Source organism: Galleria mellonella, unplaced genomic scaffold (genome assembly GCF_026898425.1).
Source record: "Galleria mellonella isolate WM207_F2 unplaced genomic scaffold, CSIRO_AGI_GalMel_v1 utg606, whole genome shotgun sequence".
NCBI lineage: Eukaryota > Metazoa > Arthropoda > Insecta > Lepidoptera > Pyralidae > Galleria > Galleria mellonella.
The window spans coordinates 373580-385275 of record NW_026442126.1 but is presented as its reverse complement, the minus strand read 5'-3'; the positions used below and the strand labels follow the sequence as shown (position 1 = coordinate 385275).

Below are 11696 nucleotides of genomic sequence, written 5' to 3'. Positions count from 1 at the left end.
TCAGCTATAGGACACCATAAGCTATTAAAGCGATGGTATTTGTAGAATGTAAATGTTTATTAATACAGTAATTCTTAAAAGAAAAGTATAAATACAAGTACAGAAGGAGACAAATAGAAAACATAAAAAACGGTATAAGTATTAAAACGATATGTATGTGCCGTGGCGCCAACATCAACATTCCTTGCATATACGCATGCGCGACCTGCGCGCGCATAGGTATAACAAATAAGCTGCGTGCGCGACCGACCATATTATACATAAAATATTTACGCTTGCTGCGTGTTTTTACAAAATAAATAAAATATGTAATTTTATATGTATGACTGATTGACTGATTATACTTTAATATATTCTCAGTGATAGAAAACAATTTAGCAAACAATTTTGTGCATGATATAGTTAAAAATTAGCTTCCATAGTCACCATCAATTCCACACATTTGTACTCTACTAATTGTATTGTTATATATTTAATAGTTTACACTCTGTACGATCCGTTTCAATGAATTTTAATAAAAATATAATTGTATTATACAAATAAAAAAAAATAAAAAAATTGATGGACAAGTCCGCCTTATGTACCAGACATTTTTTTGTAATATGGTCAATAAAGAATAAATAAATAAATGGAACAATTTGATTTGTAACTTTACTATTTAACTCCATTGAGAGTACTTCTGTTGATAATTTCAACAAATCTTAACATTTTCATTAAGATCTCAGGTCCTTTATATAGTTAGTTTTTACTGACTTTAGACGTCATTATCATCTTCCAACCCTTATCCCGATTACTCGTCTATAAATTTTTAAGTCGCTGTAATATGCTTTTATCCATAATACCAGAGCGCTAGGCGTAGAGTTAATAATTAACAATCCTATGCTTTATCTTCCTAACGTACGGTCGAGTGCGTCGCACGTAACTTGTCGTTCTCTTCCTGCATCTGCCCGATGAACATCTCGGTTTGTTCAATTCATTACTCTGAATATACCTTGGGTAAGACTTCTTTTTGTTCTTAGGCCGTGGGTAATTCAAATAGTTCACGTCCTCTTCATCGTTGTCGTCGCTTTCAGCTTTATTACTTTCATGAGCATCCAATATGTCTTGGATACTTTTGTACGCTTGCGATTCTTCAATGTTACTCGCACTAGTCAAGTACGGTTTAAAACCACCAACGCCTTTTGGAAACTCAACATTTTTAATCTTATCAAAGTGTTCCAGATGTTTCAAGTAGTTGTATGTATCAGGATCGCTCGTTTGACTGATTGGCTTGAAATCCGTGTAGCTTACGAAATTTAAATTGGATCTCGCCGGCTGTACTGGCTTCTCGTAATCTAGCAGTTGTTTTTGAAATATTTTCGCGTAATGATCAGCGAATTTTTCCGCATCAATATTAGTTGAATAGTCATCATTGAAACCGGTGTCGACGAATCTCTCCTTCTTCTCAGAAGCCGAGGGTTTCTTGTGTCCGTAACTGATGCTGGGCGGCAGGGATGCACCGTAAATATCTTTGTCCGAAGTCTTCCCATATACCTGATCAAAAACTTTAAAGTCGTCTGTCCAAAATTTGGTAATGCCTGAAATGAAAAGAAATAAATTGAAAGATTATCTTGTTTAAATACTGAACTACTAGGTTTTTATCTGTAGCGCAATAGAAATATCTCTTGTAGAGACAACAGGAATATAACCGTTTATCATCACAATCATCATCATTTCAGCCATAATCCGTCCACTGCTGGACATAGGCCTCCCCCATAGAGTGCCACAAGGAACGATCCTGAGCCACCTGCATCCGCTGACTCCCTGCAATGTATTTGAGTAACAATAAATTTAATTAACAATAGCGGAAACAAAGCTGTTGTCGTGATCCCAAACGGTCAGGATTCATCATCAGCACGTCATCAAAATAGTTAAATAGCTTCTAAAACATTGAGTTTTTTTTACAACACAGGGGGCAATCGAGCATGCGGCTCACCTGATGGTAAGTGACTACCGCCGCCCACGATCACCCACAACATCAGCGGCATTGCAGGTGTGCTGACGGCCTTTTAAAAAGGAATATACTCTTTTAAATTTTTTATTAATTTTGAGTTTTAAATTTTTTAGAAGCTATTTACCTATTTTAATGATATATATGATATACATACATACAATAACCCCGTTTACCATCAGGTGGGCTTGTTTGGCACCATAGTAGTATGAAAAAATAATTATTTGTGCATGTGTGCGTTGGTTTGCCCTTGCCGATTGGGCAGTTCCAAGTTTATTTTACTGGATTTGCAGTAATAACGAATTTATTGTTGTTTTGAATATGGTTTCAATATGTGAGCAACTGAACTATATAAATTTACAATAATTTGAATACATATGAAACGAAGAGGTGACGGTATATAATGCAATTCAATTATAACGAATGACGTGAATGTGGCTGCTGATTAGTAGGTCGTCGCAATTTGCTTCACACTTCACGATCCTTGCAGCAACCATAGATTATGCAGTAACATTAATTTTAATTTATCTGTGAGTCTGTTTCTATATTTATTCCAGTATAACGTAAAAACTACAACGCCAAATTGAATGGCGGTTTAAGCATAATTGTATTGAACATCTATCTTAACATCTAATGTATGTCTTATTTTGATACGCCATTTAGAAATAGATACCAATTTCCAAAATCTAAGCGTATGAAGTTTCGATCAAAAGCTATTATACCATAACATAATACATAATCATTCAAAACATGCAAGAAAAATTATCGATGTTGCATAACGTTGAACGCCAAAAGTAGTGTAAATACGTCGTAAAACTCATTATCACTTTCTTTTGTATGATTTGGCGATATAACGTCAAATACTCCACTTTTACCCAGTTATAACTTGACCAGTTTTGACTTGTTTTTTTTTTTTTTGACGAATAAGCATGACTGGTACATGAAGAAATTACTTTGAAATTATGTACTTAGACATGTGTTACATGCTTGCATGTTGCATCATACAACAAAGTAACAATTACAAGAAAGTTGAAAGAATTGGATGAAAGGATAAAAAAGCTATTATAATAAAATAAACATAACAATATTAATGACAACTTTATATATTAAAATAATAATTATGTCGTAGCAGCTGAAATAGTCCCCAATCAGCGTAAGCTGCAACGTAGTGCTGCAGCGCTGATTTTCAGTGGGGCCACCACTCGATAGGTAGCACTCGAGAAACAGGATTTAACACTACTAATTGGACCTTATACGTGATATCAATATATAATTTATTGTATAACATTTTTATATATTTAATTTGTATTTATATTTATTATTTTATTAAACTTTATTATTTATTTAAACTTTAATGCACAGTAAAATTCTATGTACATTTGGCGGACTTAACACCGGACGGTGTTCTCTACCAGTCGACCATTGGGCGAACAGAGAAATAAGTAGGCGGTGCATTATTGAATAGAGAAAATATAAAGCAATACTTGGTATATTCGTGTAATAGAAACATACACTTAATATATTAAATAAATAAATATATACATACACTAAATACATACATACATAAATATATAAAATATTGCTATATAAAACAATTAAATAAAACAACTGCAATAGAAAAGCAAATAGTAATCTATGACTCAAACAGAGTAACCAGCAAGATTAAGTTTAAAGGGATAGTGATTTTTCTGAGAAATAGGTGCGCAATTGTTTGTACGGCGTACGGAAGGGGTCCCGCAGCACTGACAGATGGCAGCAGAGGAACACCGGGGGGTTTTAGCCGGTAGGAGTCCGGCAGTACCCACATATCTTCCCCGAGGTATGTGGGTCTGCATGAAACATTTCCCCTCGTTAAAAAAAAAAGATGCGCAATTTTTATTGCGCAATGTTTAAAAGCTTGCTTAGAGTGGATCTTATGATAAATGGGAATATTCTAATTATAACTGAACCGATTTTGTTTATTCTTTTTTTTAATTCATTATGCATTAATCGTAGTAACTGCCTGTACATACTGTATTGTGTTATTATTTATGTACTTTTTATGTTGGGTTTATTATTTAATTAGTACAGCCTCTACAACTATTTTTTATATAGTAACTAGCGGCCCGGTACGTGCTCCGCTACGTATAAAGTGAAATAATAAAAAAAAAGATTTAACATCAAATTCATTTATTCAAACAAAAAATATTTTATTAATTGCTAGCTATTTTAAAACTTGATCCTTTGCTTTAATCGAAGCACGTCCAAAATGAAATGACCGCATGAATGACATAACAACATGCTTGTACTGCCAACACTGAAAAAGTTTCAATTTGACAGCACAATCCCCATCTTAAAAAAGTTTGAATTTGACACAAAATCTCCATTAAAAAAGTGATCCGCCATTTATTGAATTCATTTGTTACAAAAAAATGTGATAAATGAAGAACCGCTCGAGCAATTTTGTTCAAACTTCACATAAACCATCTACTAAATAGTTCGAACAAAACCTAAACATTCGGTTTGGATAGGTGAGCCCGTTCTTGAGTTATAAAATTACAACGGAAAGTGGCATTATATATATATATATATATATATATATATATATATATATATATATATATATATATATATATATATATATATATATATATATATTATAAATATGGCAATATTAATAATAGACAATAGAGTAAAAAAGAAAAATAAAACAAGATGGCGTTTTGTTCAAGAGTCATGTTGTCTCCTTTTGCGAATGAAAATAAAAATAGAAAATGTTACAAGTAAATGTTATGTTAAATAAATATATAAAGAGTTTAATATAAAAGTGCATTTAATTACAAGCGAAAGAGGTTTGTTTGAATCGAAGCATTTGGCGTTCCATTGTTTCTGCCTACCCTAATGGGAGACAGGCGTGTCAGATATGTATGTATGTATGTATGTATGCATTTAATTAATTTAAGTGACCATCCGAGGTAACTTTTGCTAATAGTAGATACCAATTACAAATATTTTGTTGAAACAGTGGTAACATACCTGTTTGTTTTGTAACTCCACCGCCACCGTACACTGTCATAAGGAAACATATGGCTGTCACCCACATCTGGAATGAAAACAACGGGTCTATTAGACCTCATTACTAACAATCCCTTTCCCCCCCACACGGGTAGGTTATATCCTAACTTAGCACACAGTATACTTTATGTACTAATTCAAGCGAGCGAAATCGCGGGGTACGACTAGTTTAATACGAATATAAATACCTGAGTACTTATCATAATTATAAAGCAAACCAATGTTCTATGCCTACCTTTTATATTATGCAATTAAAGAAAACTATTTATATATACATATGTACTATACTATACATATATACTTCCGACAAATTACTTATAAATAGGTTGAAAAAAAACCTTCCAATAATTCCATCTGGTGGAAATTCGAACCATCTCTCTATGAATATAATATAAAATATCTAGCTGTATACAACGACTCCGCTCGCATGAATACATATATATATATATGTACTAAGTTAGGATATAATCTACCTTGTACCAAATTTCATTTAAATCCGTTTAGTAGTTTTTGCGAGAAAGAGTAACAAACATCCATTCATTCTTCGTTATAAACTTTTGCATGTATTATATTCTTACATTATGTAGATAGTACATAGACTATATATACATAGAGTTTAAAAAACGGGTCAACTTTTTGTCAGCTAATTGTCAAGTTAGCTGATGTTTTTTATCAGTGTTCTATATACTTACGCATAAAATGTATTTTGGTCGAAAAGACTCTATGCTGATATGGAAACACGGTGTTTTAGATAGATAATATCTAATATATAAAAAATATACAAAGCAAACCAACGGAGCAAAAAAGCGAACAAAAACAAAACCTAAACTGACACAGACTTCAAATTATAAACAAAACATCTTTTTAAAAAAATTAAAAAAGAAACTAAAAAGATGCGTCGTGCACATGTATCCTGACTTATTATTTAATAAATAAAATAAGTATTTATGTATTAAAAAGATGCAGAAATTATAAGGTAGAATAAATATAGAAGTTATAAAGGAATCACTCGTAACTATTTGTCACGGAAAATTGTATGAAAATGTTGACCCGCTTTTCTCTAAACATTTGTATGGAGACACTCTATCTATATAATTTAAAATTATGGGATTATAGTTTGCGATTCTCAAATGTACAATTAGGCATTAAAAATATTTTGTAATAAGTTACCCTATATATCGACCCAATATTACACGTGCTTAGGTAAAATTCTAATCTGTTTAAAAATAAACCAAAAATACATGTATTTTTTTAAACTCTTCCAAAACTCTCTTACCTTTTTAAAAATTAAATATTATTGATTGTCAACATGCACCATTTCACTTGCAACTCACAACGACTTACACTGGCGACCCGATGAAAGTAAGAAGAGTGATCCGCGACATCCTATTATAAGCTCGCCAGTTTACGGGACATGCTCGCCAGTTTAGGTGCAGTGTACACCGGGCGGGCTCGGTTACAACTCTCGCCGCCTTGCTACGGCGAAAATTATTATAGTACATAATTATTACAAGATATATTTATACAGAATGGAAATAAAAATGTACAATCCGATGAGATAAACTTTCTCCAACGTTCACGTTGTTATTATTTCTTTTATTTATGTGATACAAATAACAGTAATACAATATTGGAATGTTGATAAAATTACAGTACATAAATTTTGAGTTACTATCATTTAAATGCACTAGTAGTAAACTTATATAATACACTTAGTACCTGTTGTGGTCCTGGCATAGAATAGGCCACCCTACCTTACCAGAGGGAGACTTTGTACAAAAGTCGATTGTTTGGGTACCTCTGTCGCAGTTGTGTTTGCATGGCTATGTTTCGGTTTGAAGGGTGGGATATGGCGTGAATTTACAGGGTACAGAGGAATAACACCTGAGTCCTCAGGAATGGCAACGCATGGGGGATATTATGGGCGAAACAGTATACTCTGTTATGTCCATGGTACTGCTCATGTCTATAGGCGACGGTTACCACTTTCCATCAGGTGGGCCGTCAGCTTGTTTGCCATTCTAAGTTGTATAAAAAAAAACCCTTTCCTATCCCGTGGGTGTCGGAAGAGCCGACTAAAGGAGGGTGAGGGATGGGCAGCAGCGTTCCTCTTAGAACACCTCTAAAGCCTGCCTGCGGTTGCCAATCCGCCTGATAAGTGTGGCAACTACTGGCAAACCCCCCCCCAAGGGGAGGCTTACGTTCAACAGTGGACAGTTAAAGGCTGATATGATGATGACGATGATTAGTACCTATCTTCATTGATATTATAAAGAGGAAAGATTGTCTGTTCGTTTGTAATGGATAAACTCAAAAACTAGTCAACCGATTTTAAAAATTCTTTCGCCTTTCTAGCTACAGTAAGGAATATAGGATAGGTTTATAATATTTTCGAAAAGATTATTTTCCCGTGCGAAACTGGGCCGGATCACTAATCTATAACGTAATAAAAAGTATAATAAAAAAAAGTATAATAAAAAGTAATAATTTTTATACCATCAATTAATATTTATCTAAAAAAAAACAAATGTACTTGACAGTCTATACTGGAGATGTGATTGACGCTTTGGCTCTTGTTTCCTTTTCTATTTACTGTAATAAATTATGTGTGCGTGTTAAATACTACGACTAATAAGGGGAAATATAATGTAGAATTATGTAAATTTTTCATATTGTTAATAATTTGCACGCCGACATAGAGGCAGAATGTATATGGGAAATGTAAACCTCTTTCATCGAAAACTACCTACATTCTAGCAAAATAAATTCATTTCATTTCATAACAAAAAAAACATACCTACAAGCTTCCTTGAAGAAAATAGTTCAAATACGTTAAAAACTAGATTTATTTTGAACAAAATAGCAACATCGATAAGGTAGATTTTGCGTAAAGAAACATCGTAGCATCAATCAGGGCAGAATTAATATGGAATAAATAAGGAACTACATTAGTTAAGATTACAATAGGAGCCACAGACAGCCCTCTATGTCAAGGCTGTTATGACGCCGAAGAAACGGCTGCTCACGTAATCCTGGAATGCGAAGCTGTGGCCCATCAACGTTTAAAAATCCTCGGAACGGTGAGGTCGCTCCGTGAGGCCTGTGAAGTACCCAGGAAGCTTCTACGCTTCTGTGCGGAGCTAGGTTGGCTGTACTAGCCACGACTCATACGCACAACGGCCCAAATGAGAGGCTTAACGCCGAAAATAGAGTCTTTTTCACATTACAAAAACAATATTAATATCACATCATCATAGATTTAAAAAATACGGACGAACTGAGAATATTCTTCTTTTTGAAGAAACCTAAAATGCTTAATTTCAGTCCTGGCTGGAACAATTTTAACCTTTTCTAATTCTCAATTTATGCACCAAGTATCAAAGCCCGGTTATAATTTTAATTTACATCATCATCATCATCATACCAGCCTTTAACTGTCCACTGCAGAACAAAGGCCTCCTTCTTGGTGGGTTTTGCCAGTAGATGCCACGTTTGACAGGCGAATTGGTAACCGCAGTTAAGCTTTGAAGGCGACTAAGGGAGAAAGAGGGACGCTGCTGTCCATCTCTCACCCTCCCTTAGTCGCCTCTTACTATACTCACGGCGATAGAAGGGGTGGCCTTTTCTATGCCGGGACAACACGTACATATTGATGTAAAAAGATTTATTTTGTGCTAATTTTTATCTGTGATTTTTTTATACAACTTAGAATGGCAAACAAGCTGACGGCCCACCTGATAGAGGTAACCGTCGCCTATAAACATGACCAGTACCATGGACATAACAGAGTATACTGTTTCGCCTATGATAACCCCCATGCGTTGCCATTCCTGAGGACTCAGGTGTTATTCCTCTGTACCCAGTAAATTCACGCCATATTCCACCCTTCAAACCGAAACACAGCCATGCAAACACAGCTGTTTCACGGTTGAAACACGCATAGGACAGAGGTACCCAAGCAATCGACTTTTGTACAAAGTCTCCCTCTGGTGAGATATATCTGTGATAAAAAAAGGATAAAAAATAGCTTATATTCTTTTCCATCCCGTATAGCACGTGTATACCAAATTTCATAGTAATTCGTGAAGCCGTTCAGGTGTTAAAAGGTAACAAACAAACATAGTTTCACATTTGTAGCATGAATAAGGGCATTAGGATATTTTTTATAACTGCGGCTCACCTGATAGTAAGTGACTACCGCCGCCCGTGATTATCCATAACACCAGAGGCATTGCAGGTGTGCTAGGTGTGTGATTTATTACCAAGACTAAATAGATTTGAAAGAACTTTGATATATCTACATATAAATCACATACTTGGGTCCAAAGTAGATAGGATTTTACGCAGACAAAACCATGGTTTGCAATCGATTTATAAAATCAACAAGAACATTAATTCATCTCATATAGACGGACATTGGCGAGCAGCAACACGACCTGCCTCCGAAGGGAAAGTCAAGTTCAAAACTCTAACGGCTAGCAACAGGTCCTATCCACGGACCCGCCCCTTCCGAATACAATTTCCACAACTTGTTTCATCTCATATGGACGTATATATTATGCACTTTTTTTACGAAATGAAAATGGAGTGGAAACCTCGGCCAAGATATCGATTTGTATTAAACACTAGTGAACGGTGAAAGGTGAGGATCAAGTCAGATTAGTTGGTCCTTTGCTAAGAATTCTCAAATACAGCTTTTTCTGATGGAACTGGTCAGGACCAAGAAAAGAAAATCGTTAGGGTTCTTGAACCCTGAGGCCGTTGAGGAAGGCCAGTCACGCCTTAGTATTTGGGTAACACAAGCTTAGTTCTTTCACGTAATAAGAAATCCAGAACTCCTAGACAGGTACTGCTTTTTTTATCTCATGGTCTCGCTAGCAATAATAATTACATCGATGGATTCGCATGCCATTTGTCTTGGGTGGCAGGTATACCCTAAGCTCCTGACATTTATATCATAATATTGTCCAATACTGAACGTAAGCTTGCCCCATAAAGGAAGGTGGCATTTGTATAGTTCCCATCATTGGCAAGTTTCAGGGAACGACTGGAGGATCTCGGCTAACCCGCCCGCTATTCAATATGTCGTGTAACACTAGTAATTAACTGCGATAATTTCCAGCAGGAACCATGTGGAGGTCAAGTACCTATTACTAATAATAATAGGTTAGATATTTTATAGCGTCGAATGAAGCAGAGAATCTATCAAGATATGTAGGTTTTTTTAATGGGTGAAAATAGAACGGTCCCCCCCCCCCCCCTACGCTATCGATATACTAGTGAGAGATGATAAGTGAATAATGAAGCAAATCAGTTAGCCCATGGTGACATATTTACCAATGAATCAATCACGATGGTTTCCAGTGAAAACTGCGAGGAGGTCAACCTAATATGGTATAGGGTTGTTAATTCCCATTACTAAGAATACCCCAAGATAATAGGTTTTTTTAATGACTGATAATGGAATGGTAACCCCGCCTCTGCTATCGATATACACTGGCGGGGCACCAGTGAGGGATGATAGATGAGCATGAAAGCAGCGGATCTACCATGAAATGAAATTCCGAAATTTCGTACTCAATTTCGTGTCTTTGTTTATACCAAAATCGGACCAATAAATGGAGTTAAACATTTCGTTCGTCATACATCCTATCATAAAAGTCCAAAGGAACAATATTTTAACATTTTTAATATTTTCAAACGGCGTGTATTATGTAATTTTAACATCAAATTTCTGTTTCGTTTGGCTCCGAAATTTCGGAAAACATCTGTTAGACACTCAGCTCAGTTGAGCCAGTTGAGTCAGTTAGCCCATCGTGATGAATGCGAAAATTATTAATCATAATGGTTTCCAGGGGGAACCGCGTGAAGGTCGACATGACAGCGCTTGTTAGCAACGGAGGCATTAGTCCCATTTACTAACAATCCCTTACCCCCCTAAATATTAGGTCCGTTAAATAACCATTACCAACTGCAAGTGTACAATTGTTTATATTTACTTTATCGCAGGTGACGTAATGCGTTGAATGCAGGAAACGTACATAATTTTCAATTATCCGCTTGGGAGTAAATTGAAGCAATCGTGAGGCTGAGTGAAACGGAACGACTCTTGCTACATCCGCTTCCATAGGAATTTCTCTTCGCAATCGGTATCATTAGCAAGATTTTATTTTATACACGCAAGTATAATTAAACATTAAGTGCATACTGTCTACTTATAACTATTGATGTGTATAAAAAAAGAGAAATCGATGTAAATTCTTTACGGGTCGTGTGTGGTGCAAGCAAAGATGGCGTTTTATTTTGTAATCTGTACAAACTGTAACGCATCGCGAAACCATCGTATAAGTAACTTTTTAAATAAATAAAGAAAGAAAAAAACACTTTATTGACAACCAATTGCAAATAAAATTTAAAAATAAAACCGAATAAATCAAATGATATTAATTTTAATTAATATTAATTACCGGAGGGAGACTTTGTACAAAAGTCGATTGCTTGGGTACCTCTGTTCCATTCGTGTTTCAACCGTAAAGCAATTGTGTTTGCATGGCTGTGTTTCGGTTTGAAGGGTGGGATATGGCGTGAATTTACTGGGTACAGAGGAATAACATCTGAGTCCTTAGGAATGGCAACGCATGGGCGAAACAGT

General features: G+C 35.3%; 1 protein-coding gene across 1 annotated transcript; it reads right to left on the bottom strand.

Annotated features, from left to right (window-relative positions):
- Positions 1-861: 861 nt before the first annotated feature.
- On the bottom strand, positions 862-7054 carry LOC113520119 (uncharacterized). Its single transcript, XM_052899661.1, has 3 exons — positions 6321-7054; positions 5006-5072; positions 862-1577 (listed from the first exon to the last, which is right to left on the bottom strand). The coding sequence occupies exons 2-3, from the start codon at positions 5070-5072 to the stop codon at positions 862-864; spliced, it is 783 nt and encodes a 260-aa protein (XP_052755621.1). The 5' UTR covers positions 6321-7054.
- Positions 7055-11696: the final 4642 nt, after the last annotated feature.

Bases quoted from the DNA above. Each gene is read 5' to 3' on its own strand.
- LOC113520119 (XM_052899661.1), bottom strand. From the start codon at position 5,072: ATGTGGGTGACAGCCATATGTTTCCTTATGACAGTGTACGGTGGCGGT. The intron at 1,578-5,005 runs GTATGTTACCAC...TTTTCATTTCAG, and splicing joins TGGAGTTACAAAACAAACAG to GCATTACCAAATTTTGGACA.